The sequence below is a fragment of the Dicentrarchus labrax genome, unplaced genomic scaffold (assembly GCF_905237075.1).
Source record: "Dicentrarchus labrax unplaced genomic scaffold, dlabrax2021, whole genome shotgun sequence".
Classification (NCBI taxonomy): Eukaryota; Metazoa; Chordata; class Actinopteri; family Moronidae; genus Dicentrarchus; species Dicentrarchus labrax.
Window position 1 is genome coordinate 6,639,469 of NW_026136721.1, and position 26,966 is coordinate 6,666,434.

Genomic DNA, 26,966 nt, shown 5'->3' on the forward strand with positions numbered 1-26,966 from the left:
CAGTCCATTTACAAGCTGTATGGAGTTATCGACATGACAGTGTGTCCAGAGGCTGCTCGGATCCTGTGGCCCGGGATTTCAACAACGCCAATCTGAGAAAAGTCCTGTTGAGATATCATCAAAACATCAGCTGTCCAACGTACAGTGCGCTTAACCATGTTTACACTCCTTCATGGGACAGATATAAGGTCATCTCCCATGCCCCCCTTTGGCAAGTCTACTGTGCCCTCCAAACTCATCATCAAGCTTAGAGACCTGGGACTCCACACCGGCCTGTATGACTGTATCCTGAACTTCCATCCTTCACACTGACTCGCCACCATCCTCCACCCTGACTGTCATCACTGGTGCCCCCCAGGCCTGCATGCTTAGCCGTCTCCCTGTTCACTTACAACTGTGTGGCCAGGCACAGTCGTAAGGGGTCAGATGCCTGATGTCTTTATGCCATGAAAATAACCTCCATCTCAACATCAGCAAAACAAAGACTACAGGAAGTGGCAAGAAGAGAGTCATGATCCCATCACCATCAATGGGACTACAGGGGAGAGAGTCAGCAGCTTCAGGCTCCTTCACATCAGCAAGGACCTGACCTGGACTCACCACACCAAAACACACAAATGCTCTTCTTCCTCCGCAGGCTTGAGAAGGCTCAACATTTGCCCCAAGATCCTCTGCAACTTGTACAGGTGCACCATTGAGTATCCTGACTAGCTGCACCACTGCCCAGTATGGCAATTGCTGCTGGCGTCCAGCAGAAGGTACCGCAGCACCAGGTTCAGGAAGAGATTTATCCACAAGGCCGTGAGACTGGCAAGCTTGCCACTATGACACTTTACTCACATCGCATTGATACATGGATGTCACTTTATTTAAGCTGTTTATCCACCACAGTAGCCTACTTGTTTACAACATGTTCTCATTACATATATAGATATTACTATAAATTACTGCACAACCTGTGTACATTACAGATTATACCTATTACCATTACTGTACAGCTATCTACAAAAGTAATTTTATCTTTATGTGTCAGATTCTAATTTTACTTACATGCTTTTTGATACATATTTGTATAAGCATTGTTGAAGATTGCCTAAGAACTAAGAATTGTATTGTCCGTGACTTCCATTCTCTAACCATTGTGCATATGACAATAAAGAACTTGAAACTTATTCTGCCTGGTGGTCTATCTTTCAGCTTGCCTTAGCCAAACTTTTCCTGCTCTTTCCAGCAGTATGCCTCCCTTGGCCCTAAAATAAACAGACACACACATCATTTCTGCACCCCTCCACCTCATTTTGTCACCTGGTTTTCTCTTTAGCCTCACTGCCAGTTAATCAGTCTCCCCTTGCTGGCTTATCATAGTAATGACAGGCTTCTAGCATCCAGACAAGCTATTTTGTGTGTGTGTGTGTGTGTGTGTGTGTGTGTGTGTGTGTGTGTGTGTGTGTGTGTGTGTGTGTGTGTGTGTGTGTAGTACACAGAGAAATGTTTACTTTTGCCAGGCATGACACTTACCACTGATATACAGTACTTTGTCATAAGCACTGGGATTTTCATTCAGCACCTACTGATTTCATTGGTCTGTTAGGAATGTTATAACAAGTTCTTGGCTGCATTCACACGGGACCTATGGCATTTGTCACATTCAGGGTGTGTTGGAAACAACTGACAAACAAGCAGTGTGGGTAGTAACTGATTACATAAAATCAGATTACAAAATAAATAATGATAATAATCAGACTGACAGATTGTAATTAAATTACAACTTCATTACTTGATTACATTTTTGATTACATCTTTAAAATATTACAATTAAAAAAATATATTTTTTATGATAATCAATGCTCCATGAACCTAAAGGAATTTTATTTGCATTGGAAACTTCTGAGGTCTTTGAAGAGAAAAAAGAAAATGTCTGGAACTTCCATATTTTTAGTATAAAATGCTATGTTTAATTTTTATTGTATTTATATAATCCAATGGATTAAATTACCAAATGCAAAAATTGCCATGTAATTTGTAAAGTTCTCTGACCCAACACTGCAAACAAGTCTCTTCAACCTCAATAACCTATATAACAATGTTTCTCAACCTTAACAGTGTTTGGCTAACCATTAGCCAATAAAACAATTGTGAAATGAAAATATTTCTCTGGACCCTCTGGAACCCTCTAAATAACCCCATGGCATCACCGGACCACAGGTTGAGAACCAAGATATTACTTACATGCCCAGACTGTTGCATCACATGCTCTCATGCACTGTATTATCTCTCCGTCATTCCAGTTACTCAGCAGGTTTCCTCTGTTTATTTAGAGTGACAGATGCCCCCTCTCTTGGCTCAACAAATAACCATTATAATAACACATTCTGAGAGAGACGGGGGGCTGTGAATGTGATTATTAAGAAGGAGAAGGGCAGAGGGAGTTCCGTTATGACAGACAAATGTTTCTCTCACCTCCTCCATCACACTAGTTAAAAGAGGAGACAAATACTGTGGGAACCAGAGTGCTTTAACAGGTGTGTAAGTATGTGTGTGTGTGTGTGTGTGTGTGTGTGTGTGTGTGTGTGTGTGTGTGTGTGTGTGTGTGCACTGGTGATAATACATTACTTAGTGCAGCATTAGTGAGGAAACAGAAACAGAAACACTCATGAAAGTCTAATGATTATGTTAAATTATTATTATTATTATTAGGGACCGAGTGCTGGAGGACCCTATTGTATTTGCTATGTTTCTTATTATTATTCTTACCTATTATTTTTAACGCTTTTGATTGCGTTTTTGACCCCCTGAACATATACGAAAACTCAATTTTATTTGGCAAAGTTGTCAGGCCTGGTGGAAAATGTGATATTCTATACGTCGCTTTCGGGTCGGCCACTAGGTGGCGCTACTATTGAAAAAAGTATTTTGACTTTTTGGTTACTTAATAACTTCTGCATAGTTTGTCGCACATTCACAAACCTTATATCCACGCGTTCGGTGAATGGAGCTGAATCTCCCCATATAAGTCCCGCCCACTTCCGCCAATATATTTTTTTCGTTAGAGCGCTAAATGTCCTTAAACTACTTTTTCATGTTCCTCCTTCACCCAGCACCTGGGGACCGCCATGGCAAAAAAAGTAATTTGAACATTTTTGAAATTTCAAAAAATAAGCACGCTATAAAATTCACACTTCCTGTAAATTTTTTGTCAAAAAAGGAAGTGGACCATTTCTCCACATTGGTATGTCCTATTGACACCAAGCTTGGGTCCATAGTTCCTTATGTCTTCCTTAGGCACCGTACACAATTTCAGGCCATGAACAATCTAAAGACATTCATGATTAAAAGTTGTGCTATTTACGACATTCCGACAAACGGCGTGTCCGTGGCGTGGCATCAAAGTCAGCCATTTTGAATTCCGTGCTCATTTTCTGTGATTTTTCGCCTTGTATTTGAACAAACTCCTCCTAGGGAATTTATTGGATCAACTTCAAATTTAATCAGCACAATCTAAAGACATTCCTGATTAAAAGTTGTGCTTTTTACGACATTCCATCAAACGGCGTGCCCATGGCATTGCGTTGAATTTCGACCATTCACCATGAACAGATATTACTCAACTTCAGTGTACAATGTCCAATCTCCACTAAACTTCACTTGTCTGATAAGACTCCCGCCCTGAACACATCTACATGACAATGTTCAGACATAGTGATAGCGCCACCTAGTGGTGAAAGGAAATATATATTTTTTCTTCTATATGTTTCTCCCAGCAGATTGCCCAGATCCAGCTGAAATTCTCTCAGCAGTCTCATAGGACGATGACAAAGACATGTCATGAATATTAAGAATTTTTGTCGAACCTTGTTGCCATGGCGACGTGGCGAAAATCTGCTTTTCTGTTAACATTTGAACACTTTTTGGGGGGCTAAACATGGCCAAACATTCATGAAATTTTTTCACAAAATTCAGTTGTGGCAAACACTAAGGTATTGTCTTTGTCCCGCGGATGGGCGTGGCATAATGGATTAGATATGCCCCCCCCAGAATCAGACCCCAAGACACGTAAGACCGACATGTATGAAAATTGGTACACGTGTATCATGATGGGACAAGCAAAAAAGCCTCTTGGACCCATAACCCAAACCCAACAGGAAGTCGGCCATTATGATTTTCATTTTCACTTTTTCGCGTTGTATTTGAACACAATCAAAACAAACTGTAGATGAATTGTGTTGTTGAATGTCTGATAAGAGTCCTGCCCTGAACACATCTACATGACAATATTCAGACATAGTGATAGCGCCAACTACTGGCAACAGAAAGTAAGCGCTGCGTGGCAATTTTGATCTGATTTACATGAAATGTTCATGTTGTGGTCCGCACGTGTTACGATGGCACATGACGCGGCCGCAGCACGCCCCGAGTTGCGTAGAGTGCGAGGTCCCGCTCAACGCTGCTTGCAGCTTTAATTATTATCATTATTATTATTATTATATAGCCATAATATGTTTATATGTCATATATTGTCTTCCAAACTACACTACAAGCAAAAACATGTATTTTCATGCACTGGTCAATTTTGAGAATTTTGCATATTTTGCTTCCATAGGGAAAACATCGAAAATACATGTTTACATGTTTATTTTACTACATTTTGTCTATTTGCATCTGTAGATTTCACCAAATATTAGTTATTGTTAGTGACTTTTAGTTCTGTTAGTTAATTTGTTTACTTTGTTCACCTGTATTGAATTTTAAAATACATAGATACATTGCTAATATTACTGATATTATTGTTATTATTATTATTAGACTTAGACTTAGACTTAGACTTCACTTTATTGATCCCTTTGGGAGGACTCCCTCAAGGAAATTGAATTTCCAGCAGCTTACAAAACACTTGTATAGAAAATAAAAGAGGTATAAAACAAATACAGTATATGATAAACAATAAACTCTTAGCTAAATATAGAAAGTAGAGATAGATAGATAGATAGATAGATAGATAGATAGATAGATAGATAGATAGATAGATAGATAGATAGATAGATAGATTATTTATCCTGAGGGAAATTCAAGTATCCAGTAGCATACAAAATACTACTAGATAAGAATAAAAGTAAAATAGAATTCAAGTAAAATAAAATCAAATAAAATAAATGTAGAGAACTGTATAGAGGATAAATATAGATAAATATATAGGACTGTATATGGCATTGTGCTATTATACAGTGGATAAATGACATTAGCAGAAATTAGCAGTTAAATTAAATTATTGCACTTAAGCGGTGGATTAAGTTATTCTTATTATCTTATCTTATTATTACTGCAGTTACTATTATTATTAATAATAATAATATAATAATAATAATTAGTACTATTTACAATGCCCTTTTCATCAAAAGATCTCAAAGTGCTACAGGTTAGAAACAAAAAAAGATAAGCAGTTTTAAAAAATAAGAAAGGTTTAAAAAAAAGAAACTATATTACTATAATCACTGCTCATTGTCCCCCATCGTTGTTGTTGTCGTCGTCATCATCTTCTTCATGTTCATCATCATCAGTCACTACTATTAGTGTAGTTGTTGCTACTGTTGTTGCTGTGCACCCCTGTCTGTCTGTCTGTCTGTCTGTCTGTCTGTCTGTCTGTCTCTCTCTCTCTCACCCCAACTGGTCGAGACAGACAACCACCCACCTAGAGCCGAAGAGTCTGTCCAAGGTTTCTGCCTCTTAAAAGGTCTTGCTCATGGTGGTACTGTTGGGTCTCTGTAAATAATGTTATAAAGAGTTCGGTCTAGACCTGCTCTATTTGAAAAGTGTCCTGAGATAACTTCTGTTATGAACTGGCGCTATACAAATAAAATTAAATTGAATTGAATTGAATTGAATTCAGTTCTATTCAATTGAATAGGTACATTAAAATACTGAGTTTTTTCACACACTCTGAGCCAAAAATCTGCACTTCAGTAGCACTTACACACACCAAACCCTCCAGTTTTATTGCTATCTATATTCTGCTTTTTACTGAGGGCTTTGTTTATATCACATTTTATTCCTAAAAAAGATCCCCTTGTAAAATCCTTTGACATGTCAACCAAATGAAACAAGCAACAAGTATGCAAATTAGCACATTTTAATTAGATAATTCCTTGTTAAGAAGGAGTGAGAAGAAACCAAACAAAAGTAGTTAGTTAGCTAATTTTATTCTGAAATTCTCGCGGCGGAAGTGTTTCCTCCTAATGGCGGAACACAGGCTTAGCGCTACCTTGATACAAATGGCTGCTGGCTGAAAAGACCTCGAGACTTTCTGGTAACAACAAAGATTCACATCGACTCGTTGTGAAAGGTATTTATGAGTGTTTTATGGACTCAGGAGTGGTAGGCTACGAGCGTAAAATGTACCGAAACTGCTGAAATAACGTTACGTCCCTATAGGTAGCTAACGGTAGCTAGCTAGACAGTGAAACCACCAAAATGGCTGGTATGTGAGGGGCTGCGCAGGGTGGGCCCTCTATTTCTCGGTCTACATTAGGATTTGTCAACAAATACAGCGTTGAATGTGCCACTGTATGGGCTGTTGTCTTTGTTTGTGAGTATATAGCGTGTACGTGTGCATTTAACGGGTTTGTAAATGCTGAGATGTTACACGGGTGTTGTAGCAGCTGTCAGATTCGGCCCGTTCAGAAACACTGGATCTCAGCTGTGCACAGCCCGCTGTAGGCCAGCATCATGCAGGGGCTGTCCTGCAGCCTTACAGGCAGTACTTCATGGAGTTGGACCTGAATATCAGCACTGTCTGACTTGTATCGGAATACTTCTACAAATGCAAGCAAGCTAAAAAGAATAAAAAACTTGCAGGGATTTCCCACAAATGAAACACCAGCTTTCAAGCCTTAAAACTGCAGTAGGTTAGTTTTATAGAAATAACTTTCCCTATATCCTGACAGTAGAACATGAGACTGATAATCTGTGAGAAAATCAGGCTCCTCTGGCTCCTCCTAGTGCTCCTAATGCATCTGCAAGGACTCACCGGCCGGGAGGAACCTTTTCACAGATTATCTGTCTCATGTTCAGAATCTATGTACTGCTGTCAGGATATAGTGACAGTTTCAGTAAATATGAAAACAAGTTAACCACTGCAGCTTTAATAGTTTCTTTTAATGTTGTCTTTGTGAAGCAGTGCTGACATCCTCTCCATTTTAGTTTTTTGACTTAATCTAACTCCACTCTTAGCTATATGTTGACCACTGCTTAATCTAAATGCACTTCTGTGGGCCTAGAATGCAAAGATGTCTCCCTTGTATCAGAAATGACATTAAATCTTTGATGAGTGTTCAGCCACTGACAGGAGAATTTTCATTTAGGGCTCTAAATCTCCCTGTCTCCTTCTCCAGACCTTTACTGCACATGTCTGTGAGTTGAGGACGTGCAGATGGATGCTGTAGTTGTATTTTTATTTTCAATAAATAAATGCACTTTGAGAAGTCAGCACTGTTTTATAACAAGAAAAATGCTGAAGCTTGGATGTTTCTGTTGAAGAATGCTTTTGTGGGACCTTTCTGTTTGGGGAATTGTTACTCCACATAGTGAAATGTGTGTGAAGCAGCAGTAAAAGGAACCAAACTGCAGTGACTCCTTGGAGCACTGGTCACTTCACTGTCGGAGACTAATATATAGTGTTGCATCATGTCATCAACTTTTCCTTCCTTGTTTCAGTTATTTGTATCAGGAATTACATGTTAACTTGCTTGTTATGTTTCCTTCAGTTATTTGAACGTTGAGTATTTGGCCTGGTAACCTCTTTAACCAATGTCTGTTGAGATGATTGGCAACAACATCGATCACGTCTCTGGTGTAGTTTTGCCCAGCATGCTAGCTTCCCTAACAACTGATATTTGGTAACACCCCCCCTCCCAAAAAAGGCTACAGAACAAAGTGCAAAAGAATTGTGCACATTTTATTTATATATATGTTTTGGTATATTTATGACATGCTTGTGCACCCACTTACTACTTGGTGCTAGATAATGTTGTGACTAAAATAGAATCATTTTAAAGGCAGTTTGCTAGATCTTGTTAAAGGAAAAACAACATCCATCCATTCAACCCAAGTTGGTTTCAGGTACAGGATACAGAAAATAAGAGAGGGTGGATACTGATTCTAAACGTCAGCTGTCTGTGACCAAAACTATGTGCAAAAAGTACAAACCTATCTTCAGTGGAATTGCTTTTTCTTGCAAAACATACTAAGTATGTCAAACAGGCCAACATGTTATTCAGGATGTTAAGTTAATAGTCAGCATTGCAACAAGGTTGTAAGAAAATATTGATACACTTATCACAATATTATTTTTTTGATATTGTATGGATTCTCAAAAACACTATCTTTTATTTTTAATGAATAGTTTGCATGTATGTAAAGATTTGTGGCTGTGGTTCATTTTAGATAACAGTGTTGTAATCCTGCACAAAAGTAGTCATATGATGTTAGATGTTACAGAGACTGTGATAATGAATTGACTCAGGTTTTATGCATATGGTGGTGTGTTCTTTATACTTTAACAGTTTCCTTAAAATTAGATTTAAAAAAGCCCTTTTCACCTTGCTTACAGTGTTGCAATGTATTGCAATATATTCAGTCCTAACCCCTGTATCATGGCACATATCATATTGCCAGATTCTTGCCAGTACTTGGCTTTAACTGCAATGCTCTGATGTTACCTGCAAGGAATATTCAGGGAACAACAGTAACACTATGTGTTTGTACAATTGTTCAGTTCAGCTGTGAACATATTGGGAAAGAGGCTTAGGCCATAATTGCACACTGTGTTTAATGCTGAACCTGCATTGCAGGCTAGCAGGTGATTATATTTACATTCTTTCTATCAGGCCCAGAGTGTGTGTCTGTATGGGGTCCCTGTAGGTTAAATCCACCTTTTTCTTTGGGTTTGTTTGCTTTTCATTGAATCAGTGTTGTTGCATAATGTTGCTTTGCTTTCCCGCCCTGATGAAAAGCACGGTGTGCACGCTTGACTACAGGAAGGAGATCTCAAGGCTGACCATGCTTCTTAATGCTTTGACAAATTTTAAAGGGAACAACCACAAACAAACTAAGGGACTGTGCCAACTTTTTATGAAAGTGCGTGGGAGAAAGGACTTCATCTGAAAGCTACTTTTGAAATGAAAGAATAAAGCTTGTGCATTTGTAATAGTATATTTCTGCTTTCCACCTCACAGCCTCGCTGTGCTCACAGACAGTAATTCGCACCTTGGTCCTACCCTTCGACTGGAGCCCAGTGCATCAGTCTCCGTCGCCGACAGCACCAGAGGGACCCATTTCATATTTGGACCTGTGGCTGGTGTTGCTGCAGTGATAGCCCTCCGATTGGCTCAGATTGAGACTCAGGCACAGATTGCTCTCCAGCAGCTTGCCACTCTAGCGACCATAACTGTTGACAACAACAACGGGTTTGCAGCAGCGTTACCTCATCACCTGGCCCTCCTGAGTCTTCTCAATAGACAGCCGGTGTCAGCTGTTGGTTTTAACGTGGACACAAACAGAAAAACTCACAGAAACATACAACCGTGTCTCTCTGCTGCCATGTACCACCACCACTCCCAGCAACAGGGGTCACAGCCCTTTTCTAATGGGCCCAGACCTCCTCATCATCAGTCACCTCCAAATCAACATCAGAACCGTCCTCCTTCTGACATGCTGTCGCAGGTGATGGGTTTCCAGTTTCCTCGTCCCACCCAGCTCCCTGATGAACTAGAGTCTGCCTTGGCCATCCGTGGTGCCAGGGACATGGACCACCGCCTCATTGACCACATGAGCCGACCAAACCAACACCAGAACCAGAGTTCAGGTTCTGGGATGAGTCAACACGGAAGCTACGGCTCTAACCCAATAACCCACACCTCTGATAATCAGCCTGGCCACCAGCAAGGAGTAGACTGGTCAAGCTACCAGCCTCCGACTAAACTGTTTGCCAGTCCTCCACCTAGTGGCAGTCACCAGTCGCAACGACATCAGGGGCCTCAACAGCAGTCCCAGAGCACCCACGCTGGAACAAGCATGCCAAGCTGGAGCGCTCCTGTAAGTGACTCACCATCGTCTCAAGCCCAGCACCCCCACGGTGGTGGCGGGGATGGTCAGGGTTTATACACACCTGAGAGCGCTGGAAGTATCTTGGCAAGCTTTGGACTTTCAAATGAGGACTTAGAAGTGCTGAGTCACTACCCTGATGATCAGCTAACCCCAGATACTTTACCATTCATCCTCCGTGACATCCAAATCAACAAGTCAGGTAGCCAGAAAACTGCGGCCTCCACTTCCTCATCATCGTTCTCACGCACCATCCATGATATGTCGCTGCCTCCTTCCCGCTCTTCGCCTTTGACACGTTCACACTCCCCGGAAGTGCCCAGCCTTCTTACTGTTACGCAGACAGCAGGTAAAGTCATTGACTATGGTCATGCCAGCCGGGCAAAGGATGACAGTAGCACCAGAGAGACTTTCAAAAGAGAGCAGCTCTCCAGTGAAAGGACAGTTAAAATGTACTCGTCTCCGTCGTTGTCCTCATCAGCTCCAAAAGCAGATAAAGCTGAAAGGCAGCAGGGCCGTTTGGAACACGCTGAATCGAGCAAGCACGGGGACCAAGACTATCGCAGGACAAGCCGCGACCATCGCAAGAGCAATCGGTCACCTGGCAGAGAATTTCCGCAATCATCCAAATCTCGTAATCTAGACCAAGACTACAGGCGTGACGGACCCAAACCTAGGCCCTCATCTGAAACCAGGAGTGAGGCTTCCTCGAGACGGTCTCTCTCCTCTTCGTCTGGCTCAAAACCACACAGCAGCAGCAAGAAGTTACCTACCCCCACCATGATAAGCGATTTCTCATCTGTATCTCCAAAGGTGTATCCCCATACCTGCTCCTTGTGCCACATACAGTGTGATCAGGAAAAGGTGAGTGCCAACATGCCCTCGTTCCAATGTCTGAAAGGAATACCATCACATGTTGAAATTTAGTCTGCAGCCTTTCTTTACTAGGCAGTTCCCAAAATCCATTGTTTTGGATAATGAATGCTAACTGTGCTAGCATGCTCTGGTTTCCTTTGAAAGCATCAAGAAAGATATTTGTACCCCACATTTAGAAAACTGGATGTGGCCAACCATCATGGCTGAAATCTAGAGTCTGTACTGAAATGCCTTCAGATGTAGCAATGTTAATTGCTGCTAAGACAGCAGCTTTAAAAACACTTAATTTCACTTATTCAGTTAATCAAACTTTTTTTATATGGCACTTTTCTTCAGGTTACTGCAGTTCAAAGTGATGTGAAGTGACATGACAGAGATAATAAGACAGGACAAGTGTGGACCATAATAGAGTGAAGTAAAAACTAGACAGGATTAAAAAAAAAAAATGGATAGAATAGGTTAAAAAGACAACAAAAATAAAAGAATGGCAATTAAATACAATAAACAGTCCCCCCAGGATTTCTGTGGGCTCTTTTTTTGAGATCGTTTGCGGCCTAAAATGGCTGATTTCACAGCAGCTTTTCTAAAGAATTCTGATTGATGTTGTCAAAATCGCTAAAAGTTTGGCTAAACGCTTTGCGCGCCATGATTGGGGAAACTTGCGGGAAACCACACTGATTGGTCAGATTTGTGGAGAAGTTGCGGTAATTTCACAAAATTGCAAGGTCGTGCAGAATTCACAGGGATTGGTGGAATTGGCATTAATCCCAAAAGTACAACTTCCTGGAAGGATGGAATAAAAAAGATTTAAAAACGGTAAAAATTGAGTTGGATCAAAGCCCGATGAAGAGTCCCTCCATTTTTTGAGCTATGAAACTTGTTTTGTAGCACTGCTTCAACTTTGAGTGACAGTATGAAAAGATAGAACTTTGGAAAATTAGATGGTACAGTTTCTCAATTAGTTAAAAAAAAAAAATCAGTTTTCTGTTCAAATCTTATGTTCCAAACTTCTTCATATTACCACAAGAACATTATATGCAGAGAAGAAAAGAAGGCATAGGTTGATGTGCTCATTAAATGAAGGAGACTTAGCAAACCCAAATATTTATATTTAGTACCAGACCTGTCTAACGTTCCCCGGGAAAAAAAGCTATTTTTGTATTTCTGGTAAACACTGTGTGTTTAATGGACTCATACGGTACCAATAGGTTTAAGATTAAAAATTCCAAGCACATAATACATATTAATAAAACAAATAAACAATTCCGGTCCACCCATTTCATTAAATAAAACTGCCGATTTTGACCTGATATGCTATTGGTTTTTTCCTGTATTATGACCTGCCCCAGTATAAAGTATAATCACAAATACAAATCAAATTGGCAGTAAGATGGTGTTTCACATGGTATTTTAGGGTCGTAAAATTAAAGTGTGTGTGTGTGTGTGTGTATATATATATATATATATATATATATATATATATTAGGGCTGGGCGATATGGCTTAAAAATAAAATCTCTGATTTTTTCACACCAAACCCGATTTACGATTTTAATCAAATTTTTTTTCTTCTTAAAAACACATTACAAATGAGGGCTGCGGTCCGCAGAGAGCAACATTTCTCCCACTCGGCTGTATGCCTCTGCTTGAGGTGCTGGAATAAACTTGTTGTACTGCTACCTTTGGTTGCAACAGCTTTCAAACAAACTTTGCAGTGGGTCGTGGTTTGTTCGCTGTCGGACGCCACAAAACCAAACCAGTTCCAAACAACCGACAACACTCTGCCTTTTTTGGGGATGAGCTCATCCTGGCTTGCTGCCGTGTTGTGTTTATCTGTGGAGAGGCGGGGTGAGGGGTCAGCACACTCTGACCTACGGGAGCCCAAAGGGAGCGCTGGTGTTGTGGAAGTTCAAGAGAAAACTGATTTTAACTAAAAGTAAATCGTGTTTAACTACAAATTTGAATTAATCGATAAAATCGATTTATCGCCCAGCCCTATATATATATTATATATATATATATATATATATATATATATATATATATATATATATATAGGACAAATGGTTAACGTAAGAAGTTGGTATAAACTGATCACAGGAACTGTCAAAGGACAATAGAAATATTAGTTCAGCAGTAATTGCTTTGTTCTCTGAGAAACAACAGAAACAATGCTCTAGCTTTGGAGCAGAGTTTTCTCATGTTGTCAAATGGTGTTGTGATTGACTGACTATACATAGGAATAACTTAGATGGTTTGTGCTCGGCTTCATTAATTACTTACAGTTGAGTGTGATTGTCTTAAATTTTTAATTATGCCAAGTGTGGACTTTTGAAGATCTGGTATATCCAGTCATTTCTTTCATCCTACATTTTCTCATGAAGGAATCATATTTGTCTATCTTATATAAAGGTTTTCCCAAATCTACACAAATAAAGGTTCTAGCCTGATGAATAAATAGTCCCCTTAGTCATCAGGGAAGTGCTAGTGATGATACAGCTGAATGTAAAGTGGTCTTTGTCAAAAATGACTAAGGTTTTTAGGTTTCCAACTCTAAACGTTTTGGTTTATCCGAATCATTGGAAGCTTGTTGAACAGATGGATTTGTATTCTTTTATTTTGAACTAAACTGTCATACAGTATGTTACAGGCTGTGACAGGAATTCCATATAGCATATGCAGCAGATTGATGGATGATAATGGTAAATAATGGTGTAAGAAATGATTTGTCCTCCTCAGGCCTCAGAACATAACTTAGTAAATACATTGGACAGCATTTGCAACAGGACTAGTAAAAACAATACATGTTTTAATTGTGATGTGGTGTTAATGGTGAAAATAACTGAAAATAGAATGGACACACAATATTTCTACCACCACGAAAAACTGATATTTAAGAACAAGACTAAGCATTTTATTGTGTTTCTGCTATCTGTGAGATCTGAAGATCTGAAGATCTGGGCCTCAACATTCAGTTCAGGGTTTTCACATCAAGTTTAAAAAATGACACTCCAGGGAACAAAGATTTATTTGAGCTTTTGTCTCAGTACATAAGTCGTTCACTATGGATTAATTAGGTATCTGAATTTGCTTATCTTTATACGTGTGAAATGTGAATCTAGTTTTTGTTGAGGATTGTTTCTGATTGTGACATTTTGCTTTCCAATTTGTCTTTTTCCCCCCCCAGGACTGGGTTGAGCATATTAACACCGTCAACCACACTGCTGCCTGCAGAGACCTGCGCAACAAGTGAGGACATGTAGTAATAATGTGCTACTGAAGCATTGCATCTCCAGTAGATCTTCAATATTATGTCATAGTTACAAAGATAAGCATTTTGCATTTTTTTCCACTCAAAACGCGTCAAATATTAGACCAAAAGAAATAAAGTAGCATAAAGACGTACCAATATGATACCAATAAAAACAAACACAGCCCAGAGATGCTTTTGATTCATTAAGTGCTTATGGCTAATGTGTTGGCAAACAGTTGCCTACATTCAAGAGATACAGACAAATGTGTGTTGCGCTGAAGTTGTTTCTGGTTACACCTTGTATCAAAGTTCAATATTAACTCGCCCTTTTGCTCTGGTTTAGTCCATCATATCCTGAAAAAGAGAAATCCCTGGGCCTTTAACTTGTTACATGAACCCTTTTCATAAGTGACTCATTTCCCTCCGGCTGTCTAACACAGCTTACGATTGACTTGTTTGGGGATCCGATGTAATGATGAGGGTTCAACTGGTGTGCAGGCCGTAGAACCAAAAGCTGAAAAAGGGTAACTCTGGATGTTGGTGTGTGTGTGTGTGTGTGTGTGTGTTTTTTTTTTTTTTGTGTGCGTGTGCGTGTGTGTGTGTGTGTGTGTAGGGTCTTAAAATCTCTAAAAAAGTCTAGTCTAAAATCTAATTACAGTACAAATTATTCCTGATAATAAAATTTAAACCAGAATGAGAAAGTATTACAGGATAATTGTGGCTCTAATCTTATTAAAGCCTTTCCTCTATGGAGCCAGAACAGTCTCATAATGGATAAATGCACACAGAAATGAATAAATGCACGAAAAAGGACTCACAAATGTATTTGGGGAGTTGCGTATATATATATGACTCAGTACACAAATGCATTTTCAATGCACACACAAATATGCTTCAATCCATATATAGGTAAAAAAAAAAAAATCACATATAAAAATAAGATTTGTAAACATATTTGTGATGCGCACACAAATATTTCTTGTTTTAAATATGTGCGATAAAAATTCACAAACGTACAAATCGTCAGGTATTTGCAATTTTCATCAAATACATATTTGGAAGTTGTTACATTGATATATGAATTGTCAAACGTGCATTTGTCTCAGTGCTTTTAATTTGTAAACCTCCCTGCATTTGTGTGTGGAATTTTGAGACTCTTCTAGTGTGACTCCGATACACAAATGCATTTTTTCTACAAGGGGGTCATCTGCAGCCAATCAGATGTCTCACTCCTTTACAGCCAATCACATGAGTGCCTCACGAAAAAAGGAAACATGGCGTCTGGATGCGGCAACCGCGACAATTTAAGTGTAAGTGAAACAAAACGTTATGTGTCACTTACACTTAAATTGTTGCGGTTGCCGCTTCCAGACGCCATGTTTCCTTTTTCGTTCATATCATCATCATATCCGTTGCGCACTGTAATGACGTCAGTTAAAAACCCCTCGTGGGGAGGCACTCATGTGATTGGCTGTAAATTTCAATTCAATTCAATTTTATTTGTATAGCGCCAATTCATAACAGAAGTTATCTCAGGACACTTTTCAAATAGAGTAGGTCTAGACTGAACCCTTTGGGAGTGAGACATCTGATTGGCTGCAGACGACCCCCTTGCATTTGTGTATCGGAGTCACGCTAGAAGAGTCTCAAAATTCCATTGCTTTTTAAAATGTACTTTTTTACTATAACTAGGACCATTAAATTAAAGTTCAAGGAGGAAGAATATGTTGAATCACATGCTAACAGGTATTTGTGTGTGTCTCTGAAGGTACCCTGAGTGGAAACCAAATCTACCGAGGTCAGTTGGACTCTTGTTCTTATGTTTCCAATGATCTGTTTTTAGCTGTGACCAGCAGCCAGTGGGAGTCACTCCTGTCAGTTGGCGGGTCCTACACATTTCAAATAACTTGATTGTGCATATACAGCCAGTCTGACACAGATCTTACTCAGCATTTCTGTTGGTTATCCATTTGAAAATAGTTATTGTTTTAGGGCATGGCCTCACCCAATACGATGTTGTTTCGAAAAAAATCTCCGTAAACACGGCGTCGTTTCCAGAAATATCTGCGTCCACGCGGATTCACTGAAACGACCCAAAACGCTGTAGTACATATGCCATGCCTGTATGTGGCGCTGTGACGCCGTCACACCAATACACTAAAACCGGAAGAGAAGCCATGGAGCATGCGCTGTTTACAAACAAGTAGTAGTAATCCGCCATTGTTGTTGTTGTTATGACGCGTCTAGTGGCGGCGGCTGAGGTTAAAGGCTAGAGAGGCGGGGCTAATTCGTTTTCGCCGTCCAGACTACTCCGGGCAATCCGGCTTTTTTGGATTTTCCCACTCTGGCACCAGTTTCCAAAAAATACCGTTTCACACCCCGAAAATGCCGTATCCGTCTGGACGCGAGGCCGATACGATAAAGTATTTATCCGGATTCGAGAAAAACGTATTCGTGAGGACAGGCCCTAAGACCTTTAAATTAAACTCCACAGAGTGAAAAAGTGAAACTTGTCAGTGTGGTTGTGTTCTTTCTGCTATAATTTCACTGGTTATGACCAGTAATAAATATTGTCTATGATCCAGTCGCAGTGGAAGATATGGCAGCCGGGCTCTGTGGGATCCCAAAGATCACTCTCTATCCCATTCCGCATCCCAATCCCCCTCTCGCTCTCTTACCCCGAGTCCTCCACACAGCAGACGCCTGGTGGGCCCCCATCTCCACAGGCGAAGCGGGAGGCCTTACTCACCTCATCATCACCCTCACCAGCAACACTACACAGGTATGTAGTGTGATAATGTAGACTGTACTAAGGGAATGTTAATAACATGACATGAACTATTTGTGCAGTAGTAGTTACTGGATGGAACTCCACCTCCAGTAAGGAGTGTGTGCATAGCCCTCCTAACAGGTTTCCCTACTGGTTAATCCCATAGAGGCACAATTATAGTACTGTTCTGCTGGCTTTACCTTCAAATGCAGGGATTTCATTGGTTCTCTACTTTTTCTATAATTAACCAATCTGAATGATTCTGTTTGGAAATATTTCTTCACACCATTTCTTTTTGCTCTCCTGTCTTCCTCCCTGATTCATGGTGCGTTTACTGCAGGGGGTCCCTCTCGCAGTGGGCTGAAGCGTCCACATGATGATCCAACCAGGTTCTCCTCGGACCCCACCCGTCATCCGTCCTACTCAAAGGTGGGTCACAGCGCCAAGCAGCCCATCCCCAAAAGTGTCAAGGGTGTGACGAAGCCTGGAGCCAAGACGACTAAACCGGCAAGTGCCACAGTGCGTGTTTTTCTCTTTAGTTGAGTAAAGCTTGACAGAGAACACCACTGTTTTGGACCGAACTCAGCCACAGCTGATTTTGTAGATTAGAATGAAGGGTAGATCAAACAGATGTTTTGGAGTGTCAGAATTCAGAACTCTCGTTGTGAGACAATTTGTCACTTGTCATGAGATGGCTCTTCCAATGGACACTTCCTAAGCCACGCCCCTTTTTGCTCTGTTCTCTAGTAACAGTTGAGCAAGCCTTAGTCACAACCTCGGTCAACTTTCTTTTTTCCTCTGTTTAGATATGCTATGTGCTAGGCTAATCTATGTTGAAAAGACAACCACATTTTGAAGATGGCTAGTTAGCTACTGATGATTAATGTAACTTAGCTAGCTAGTTAGCTAGCAACAATCCACTTTCTCCTATCCTTTACAAAGATAGATTAGGAAAACGTGAACTAACGTTCAATGTAGATTAGCTAGCTAACTAGCTAGTTAGGTAGCTAACCTACATCAATCATTAGCTAGCGTTTTCCTAACCTATCTAAGTACATCAAGGGAGAAATCTGACCAAGGCTTGCCCATCTGTTATTGGAGCACAGAGCAAAAAGGAGCGGGACTTAGGTAGGGCCAGTTTTACAAAATTGGGTTGGGTTTTTTCTTTAGTCTTGTTCAATATTTGTATTATTATTAGTAGCAGTAATAATACTCCATATTCAAGTGTGCATTGTAAACACGAAATTCATATTTGTACACCATGTCAATTATAATTATGTACATTGGATTATCCAAACCTAAAATACAGATTCCTGGGTTTAATGTTGGCTTTTATCCAAGTTAAACCATTCAAACCAACATTAATCCAAAATTTCACGATACTAGGGCATTCCCAGAAAACATGGAAATATGTAGCTTTGCCAATATTACAATTTGCACAGATTATAGAGCAGTCAGGATCATACTACGTTCTAATAACCCAGGTAACATGCAGTTTATGGATGACCTTAAATTGTACATATCTTTTTTGCATTTAATAAAATTGTTTCCCATTTATCTTTGCTTATTGTGGTCCCGAAATCGAATTCCCAGGAACGTCTACTGGTGTTGGTATCCATTTTCTTAATAACTTAATGTCTTTTTAGGTACAGTGTCAGTTTTAACCAGTAATTTTTCGAGAGAGCAAATCTCCACCTTTTCTTTAGTCACACATTGTCACTGTAAATTAAGACTCACAGTTTGATCAAAATAGGGAAATCTTTCATTAGTTTGCTTCTCATTGTCTGAGTGGATTTCTCCTTAAACATATGCTGTTGGTTTCTAGTCTACCAAGCCTCCACCAGCCAAGAAGAAGAAGAAGATAGTGACTCCAGCCTCCCAGGACTCCTCTGTGGCAGATCGCCTGGTTTACTTGACAGGCATCCCGAAGGATGCGTCGGAGCAAGAAGTCACCGACTTGGTCGGGTTCTTTGGCAAGATCAATAATGTGATCCTCATGCCATGCTCCGAGGAAGAGAGCGAGAAGGGCGAAGGGCAAAAGGTGTTGTTTAAGTCTGACTTAATGATTATTCATACAGTCTGCAACAAATTTAACTTTTGAGATTTTAACAGGCAGAACAGTTGTTATTTTGCCTGTATAGAGGCAAGATAATACAAGAAAAAACCTAAATCTGCAGACAAGTATGAAGGGATCAAACACCCCACACAACCTTCATAAACAGGCATAAACACCAGACCTGTTCATTCATTCATTATTTGAAGTGTATATTTTTTAATTCCCTGTTTCTGTTTGCTCATATAGTGAATATTACAGGCAAAAATAAATATTTTAACCTGACTATTTCTTTAAAAAGTTTATTTTCTGTTCTGTTGTAGCAAAATTAGCCAAATCTACATTTTTAGTGTAAATGCGGCTTACAAGAAAGACCTGCACATATTGTAGCAGTTGGTTTCTCCTGAGTCCCATGAAACAGTAGTGGTTGTGTAAAGCTATAAAATGTACTGTTTCTGTGTTGTTTGTGGTTTCTGTCTGTCCCACATCATCACTCTGTCCTCCTCCACTGTTGCAGGCGTCTGTATGCATGGTGAAGGCTGAAGACGCCCAGGCTCTGGCTAAATCCACAAATCTCTCCATCAGAGACCAGCAGTTGACTGCTTCAGTAGCCAAGGTACTGTGTGGAACATTTAGCATGTAGCATTTCCCATAGTGTTTTAAGTTGATATTAGAATCTGCTAATCTTAATTGAGAAATTGTTTGAAACACAAAATGATGCACTTGTTTTCAATTTTTGGACCACATGTATGTATAGTTTAAGTAAATATATTTTATTCATTTCTTTGTTTTAGAAACTTGAAGCAAGACAATCTTCTGATGCTAACAACAGGTTTGTCACAGTTCTCATCATCTTACGCCTCAACCCATTATGCTGCACACTCACCCTGCCAATTTCAAACCTGCTCATACTGCACTCAGCTATTAATAATTCTGTCTTCACAGCAAACCTGCTGCAGGACAGGACAAAGGTGCTGCTGGGAAAGACTCTGGTAGGAAAATCGAAAAATCTAACTAGGCTGTATCCAAACTAGGGATTCACAATAATTATCGGGACACGTAAATTATCGTGCAGTAATGGGACATTTATATTATTGTGAATTATATCATTTATATTGCATTCTAATGCAAAAACGATTTTATGAAAGTCAAAGGATGCATGTTAAGTTTTTTTAACAACTTTAAAAGACAAAATGAAGAGTCTGGACTGTTTGTTGTTGTGTAAACAATAGTGATGTCAGTTAGAGACTTAAAATAGACCTCTGGAATATTAAAGTATCCATCTTTGCTCACTATATCTCGGCCTTTATTAACCTTGAGTTGTGCAAAGACTACAGGTCATGAACTTCTTTTAAAAATACAAAAATGTGAAATTATCATTTATCTTATCAGCATTGGCCACGAGAAGCCGGTTATTATTGGTTATCGTATTGGCTGCAAAAAATGTGCATCCCTAATCCAAACATTTCTTTGTCAAATGCTCAGTATATCAACTTATAATAACTGTATGTTAACTCCACCTGGTTAATTCTATTAAAAGATGCCCCCTCTGTAGCTGAGGCATGTGTAGACAGGTCTGTGATATTGTGACTTTGAAAATACACTAACTGTAGCTCTGTTTGCTCTCCCCCACCTCCAACTCCCCGTTGCAGGAGGTGAGGCTGACCAGAAGTTGTCTGATGAGGTACATGACACATACTACTACTTGCAGAATATAAATTTGGGGTTCGTACAAAGTCTTGAAAGCTTAATTTGAACCATTACGTTTTCAAGGTTGGCAGTAGGCTTGAATTCAAATATAGTCCTCTCCACAGTCACTAATGTAAACCAAAAATCTTTTAACATTTGAAATGAAACAATCCTGTCATTCATCATTCATAGCTACATCCTATGTCCTCTGTGGTTTCTTTACTGTGGAAATTAGCAGCATTAATTTATTACAATCAAATATACAATCAAAGCTAGTATGAACTGCTGGTAAAATAAACACTGACAATATACACCCATCAGCCATAACTTTATGAGCACCTGGGCACCCTGGTCATAATCTTATGGCTGTTCGGTGTATGTTTACAGGCATAAGATATTATTTATTCTGAAAAAGATAATATTCCCATAAGCTGTTTACAAGGCTAATAAAAAGGATTATTCCATTAATGTTCCTGTTTACAGGCAGCTGTGCACACTCTGATTAACTCAACTGTTAATGATGTACTGTACGTCCTACAGAGGAATTATCCTTCATCGTGTTGTTCATTTTGCCTCAGTGTGTCAAAGAGGATGTTTACATTGCACAGCCAAACTGTGGTAAAACTCCAAATGAGACGCATATTCTGAATGCACTGTATACATGTATACATATACAATAAATTCACCATTCAGAATAAGGCCTAATTAGGAATATCCAAACAGAATATGCTGTTCACATGAGCCTTTAGGAGGAAAATAAGTATGCGTAATTATTAATTGTTGCGGGTATTTTTCACAGGAAAAAAAAAGTGTAGAAGTGGTGATGATATGAGTCTGTAATTTTTGCTTTAGGTTAGGAATTTGACTCTAAAGACGCTGTACAAACCCTGTAAATGACATCGTTGTGTAAAGGCTGTGTGCGTGTTCAATCATTAATTGGACTTATTCTGCTCTATTGTATTCAATTTCAATTCAATTCAATTCAATTCAATTTTAATTTGTATAGCGCCAATTTAAAAAGAAGTTTTGGACTTTTCTAATAGAGCAGGTCTAGACGTCTTTAACATTAATTACAGAGACCCAACTGTACCACCATGAGCAAGCATCGTTGTGAAAAGGCTGTGTGCGTGTTAAAAGAAACCAGAAAAAACCTCCCCTTTGGGGGGGGGGTCTTTCGGGGGGAAAAAAAGAACAATCATTAAGTTGAGCAACAACTTATTCTGCGGCTCGCCACCAGGATCCATGAGTACCTTCGATTTCAAATCAAGCTATATGTCTGTTTTAAATAGATCTTCATCACTACTAATACATTGTCAGCAGTGAAGCATTTTCCTTACACCCCACTCAATGTCTCCTACAGAAGGGCATGGTGTTGATCACAGGACTTCCTGAGAGCGGCTGGTCAGAGAATGACATCATCAAACTGCTACAACCCTTTGGAACTCCCTCTGACATCATCCTGGCAACAGCAAATCGGAAAGGTTGGTATCAGCAGAGTTTTATCTGAAGCTTTTACTGTTTCTAGGAGAGGAGAAAACACTTGGACAAAACTGGACACCAATGATAAAGAGTGCAAGTTTGGAGAACTGTGGTCTTTTGGTAAGATAGAAAAATCCAGCTGTTCAATTGGATAGTCACAATGAATGGTCATGAATATCTATCATATATATCACAATACCATAGAGATTCTGGTCTGTGTACTGAATGTCTATAAATAGGAGAGGTGTAACGGTAATTTTATTACTCTCGGTTCAGTACACCCGGGGACCCAAAGTGTTACTGACCAAATAGTTATGTCTGTGTACTCGCACATGCAGGACAGAGTTTCCAGAGCACAAGTTTCCCCAGAAAGTTTTGGCAGTTCACCAGCTGTTGTCTGTCAGCCAGAGCATGCTAGTCACCTTTACCCATCTAGCCCAGTTAGCTGCCATCAAAATGGTAAACACAAATAAGAGACCCAAGTTTCTATGACATTGAGATCCACTGTATGGGAGCGTTACAGTTTCCCGGTAATTAACAGAGAAAACAGAAAAACATCAGTTGACCAAATACTGCATTCTGACATCCTTCATCTGAAGTCGAATTTGTCTGTGGAAACACTTCAAACTGCATTAATGACAGCATTATATGAATGTGACGATTGTCAGAATGAGACAAAGTCAGTCTCCCCACAGCGTCCAGGTAGCCTCTCACTGCAGATTCAGACAGTGCCAAAGCATAAGCTATTGCTGTAGTATTTATTGCTCAAGATCTGCGACTATACTCAGCAGAGAGAATACAGGATTTCTGAATATATTCAAAGTGCTTGAGCCCCGCTAGCTGCAGTCACGCTCCAACAATCACAACAATGCGGACAAACAGATTCTACTGAAAACTTGAAAATGTTCTTGGCTGACTTTGTTTGAACATGAACTGAATGTTAAAAGCCGAATAGTTAATGGCCGATTATTATTAATATGCTGCGCTAGTCTTAATTATTTTATTTTATACTTGAGAGTGTTCTGGTCAGAGTATCACTGAGCATTACTGACATTTGTGTTTTTTTTTTCTTATTGACAATATGCCATTGTTTGAGTGCCTTACAGTAAAAATGATGGCCAATTTTCTGCAGTTTTTTGTTTTCCCTGCTGTACCAAAAAATTACTGAACCGTGACTCCAAAACCGACGTACATACCAAACCGTGAGTTTAGTGTACCGTTGCAGCCCTCTCCAAAATGAATCTCTACATTCAGAATGTTTCCTGTGTGGATTTTTGAGTTGTTATTTCCACAGTTTGGCAGTTTATTACTTTTCATTTTTCTAGCCCTGAGCTCTTTTTCAAGCAGGCTAATGTCTGAAGATGACTGTTTGGATGGTTGATGTGCCCACAACTCACTATTAAAACACATCTTTTTTGTATGTTAGGTTCTTGTGTCTGTGTCAGACATGGAGATCGCTCAGGAGATAGTGAAGGTCCATGCCTTTATGCCTATGAAGATTAATGACACTGAGCTGAAGATGACCCATCTCAAACAGTGCATAGGTCTCAGCACACCGGTAGGGCTCTCATCATTACTCACTTTTCCTCTGCAGTATATCTAATGTTATTTTGACATTTCACTCACTGTGTGTATAGATGTTTTTAGTTTGTTTCCCTTTTTGTGTTTATCAGTGACGCTTGAGCAATAACTGATACTTAAAACTCTTCACACAGGTGGGTCTCTACAATCTTCTGATGGGATCAGCAGACCCATTAGTGAGTATTTCTACCAGTATAGGTCTCTGTCCAGTTTATTTTATTCACTGGTTTATAATAAACTCTGTAAACGCTGTAAATGCACCACAGTTAGCTAAAAGTTTTCCATCTGTAGTCCACTGACAATGTTTAAGTAACTGATCGTTCAAAATTGTGTGTATTTGTTTAGCAATCCAAAAATAGATTTACACTTATTCTTATCACAGTAACCAAAAGGTCCTGCAAAGGTCTCTTTTTGTTAGTTAATTTTTTTTAACTAGGGTTGGGTGAGCTACACTATCCGTTTATGTGTACTCCATATGTAGAATATTTTCACCACTTTACATTGCTGTCAGACAGAGTTCCTATGCAGCATGGAAAAGTTTGGAATTAGTTTTTGGTCATTTCCAGGTCTGGATAAGTATGGAAAAATATTTGTGTTTCCAGACTATTTCCACTATATATGTAAAAATCAGAATTTCTTAAAATGCATTCAAAAAGAAAGACTGGAAGAGTACTTGGCTGAGTTCATTGTCGTTTCCATGGACAGTGGATAAACAAAGCTGCACCAACGCCATAATAGCATACATAGTCAGAATGTTACATATATATATAACAGTTTATGAAACCCATTTATTTTCATAAAAAATTCATGAAAAATCTTCAGACAATTGTGAAAGTGTGAGTCTTAATGTAACATTAATATATTTTGTAATAATGCACCAGGTTAAAGGCATCCTGGTACAATTTACATTATTAGTTCTCTGAGAATATCTTTCTATACAAGAAGAATTGGTACTGTAAATGAAACATCCTGAACCAAATCAAGGTTAAATCAAATCAAATTGGGAAATCGGTGGTGGCACCCATATTCAATAGAGCTGGGTAAGTACCTCACACAGCCCCACCTGAACTATCCCTTTAAGCTACCTCACAGTGACTGCATGATAGAACATCCTACATCCTGCTCCAATTAAACAGCTGTGATGCAGTGGGCTCAGTTTTTCTTCCTGCTTGTCCAAAGCAGCTTAAAAGAACCTTAGGGTAGCACTCTTTGGATTTTGATAAGCAAGGACAGTCCTGTAAGGCGTAGAGACCTTTGCAGGACCTTTTTAAAAATTGGTTAGTAAGTGGCTAAGTGGCTGTTTCTTTTGTTTGCTGCAGGAGAGTCCTGTTCCAGTGGGCTGGAGCAGCCTGTTGGTGATCAGTAACGTACCCAACACGCCGTCTGGGTCCACTGAGGTCCAGAAACTGGTACGGCGCTTTGGTACCGTCATCAAGACCCTAGTGCTCAGCAGCATGGTGAGGGCAGCTGCAAACCTGCTTATCCGTTATGTCCTGAACCTATAATTCTATTCACTCCACATCTGTCCTGTCCCGCCTCTTTTATTTATCAGGCAGAAAAACTTATTTGCTATGTATCTTACTGCCCAGGTCATTTGTGAGATGGCAACTGCTGCAATGGCTCTGTCTGTATACAAACGCTTCCAGACGTTCCCATGCATCATCCAGAGCAACCCTCTGTTCTTCTCCCGCAAGCCTGACCCCAAAGCCAACACTCAGACCAAAGTCATCACTGCATACCTTGATGTATCTGAGGTTGGTAACTTTGATAATTGATTAGCAATGAGTTGAGTTAAATCTATTTTAATATACTACTGGCATACACCCCTGCAGCTTTTACTTGTATCAAACACTGGAATGCTGGTGCTCGATGTGACTCTGACCAATTCCTCCTTGTCTCTGGTCGTAGGATACAACTGCAAATGGCAAAGGCAGGCAAGCGGCAGCGGCTGCAGGTGAAGAGGAGACGGCGTGTAAAGAAGAATCTGAGTCCCCATTGGATGGAATGGAAAAAAAGGACGAGGAAGTGAAGAGCACAGAGGAAGTGAAGAGCACAGAGGAGACGGCCGGTGAAGACGAAGCTTTGGGAGAAAACAGAAGAAAAGAGATCAAAAAAGATGGGCTTGCTGGTCCTGTCTCTGAGTCTTTGGCAGCTAAAGACACCACACAAGAAGTAGACCTAGAGACCCACACACCAGCTGTTGAGAATGTCACAGAGACAGTAGACGAGACGAAAGGCGAGAATGTGTCCAAAGCAGAAAATAACGAGATTCCTGCTGGTGAAGAGACAAAGCCGTCTACCTCTGATGGCAATGCAGCTTCCCAGGAGACAGCCATGCCAGAGCTGCCCAAGGTAAAATATCCCGAAAATGTGAGTCTGCTTCTGTTGTTGGAGCCAGGCTGTTCTCCTGTGTAGCTTAGCTTGATATTTGATGTTTGTTTTTGATACCTGTTTCGACTCTTTCTGATCCCCGTTTCGCCAGGTTACTCAAGAGATGGTCAACGCCCTGCTTGTGGAGTGCCGAACAAGAACTGCCGGCAATCCCAACAGCGCGGCAGTGTCCGTCAACAGAGAACAGGGGGAGACACAAATGGACACAGATCAGAGCGAAAAAGTGGCAGCGGAGACAAAAAAAGAGCTGGCCAAGACCCACACGGGGGAGGACGCGAGGAAGCAGGAGAGAGAGCGGAAGGAGAGGGAGCGAAAGGAGAGAGAGGCAAAAAAAGAGGAGTTGAGGGAGAGAGAGAGGGAGAGGAGGGCCTGGGAGAAGGAGGAGAGGGCCAGGAAGGAGAGGGAGTGGCACGAAAGAGCCCGGAGGGAGAGGGAGAAGAGGGAGGAGGAAAGGAGGGAGTGGGAGAAGAGGGAAAAGGAGAGGAGGGAGAGGAAGAGAGCATACAGTGGAGGTTTGTCGTGTTCGAGGTCATCTTCCAGGTCGGAGGGATACAAGCCGAGCTCCTGGAGGGACGAACAGCACGACTCAGAAGCAGAGACCAAAATGGTGAGAGGACTGTCGGGCAAAAAGTAGGGTTGGGCAGTATAAAGGTAATATAAAGCCAAATACTGGACTGGGTCAGTCATACTGCATTTTATCACTAGGTGTCCTGAGTGGAACAAGACCTGCAAGATTTTCACAACACATTCCTATAAATGTTTCACAATAAAAGCCTTGTT

At 40.2% G+C, this 26,966-nt stretch overlaps 1 protein-coding gene across 7 annotated transcripts in view; it reads left to right on the forward strand.

The window, feature by feature from the left end:
- The window catches only part of LOC127355466 (zinc finger protein 638), a 41,777-nt gene that overhangs the window by 11,894 nt on the left and 2,917 nt on the right, over window positions 1-26,966 (forward strand). Inside the window, exons 2-15 of one of the 7 annotated variants that reach the window (XR_007881760.1) lie at window positions 9,228-10,959; window positions 14,158-14,219; window positions 15,992-16,021; window positions 16,809-17,005; window positions 17,334-17,512; window positions 18,819-19,034; window positions 19,564-19,662; window positions 19,841-19,878; window positions 19,992-20,038; window positions 20,699-20,730; window positions 22,096-22,216; window positions 23,641-23,772; window positions 23,930-23,971; window positions 25,115-25,213. Coding sequence is in view for 3 of the 7 variants with exons in the window: in XM_051386382.1 (XP_051242342.1) it covers window positions 9,228-10,959; window positions 14,158-14,219; window positions 15,992-16,021; window positions 16,809-17,005; window positions 17,334-17,512; window positions 18,819-19,034; window positions 19,564-19,662; window positions 19,841-19,878; window positions 19,992-20,038; window positions 20,699-20,771; window positions 22,096-22,111 (2,689 nt within the window). In the remaining 4 variants the exon portion in view is untranslated. Of the gene's footprint in view, window positions 1-9,227; window positions 10,960-14,157; window positions 14,220-15,991; window positions 16,022-16,808; window positions 17,006-17,333; window positions 17,513-18,818; window positions 19,035-19,563; window positions 19,663-19,840; window positions 19,879-19,991; window positions 20,039-20,698; window positions 20,772-22,095; window positions 22,217-23,640; window positions 23,773-23,929; window positions 23,972-25,114; window positions 25,253-25,384; window positions 25,550-25,703; window positions 26,148-26,277; window positions 26,794-26,966 lie in introns of those variants that run through there. The other 6 variants (XR_007881761.1, XR_007881763.1, XR_007881762.1 and 3 more) reach the window with 6 other exon arrangements.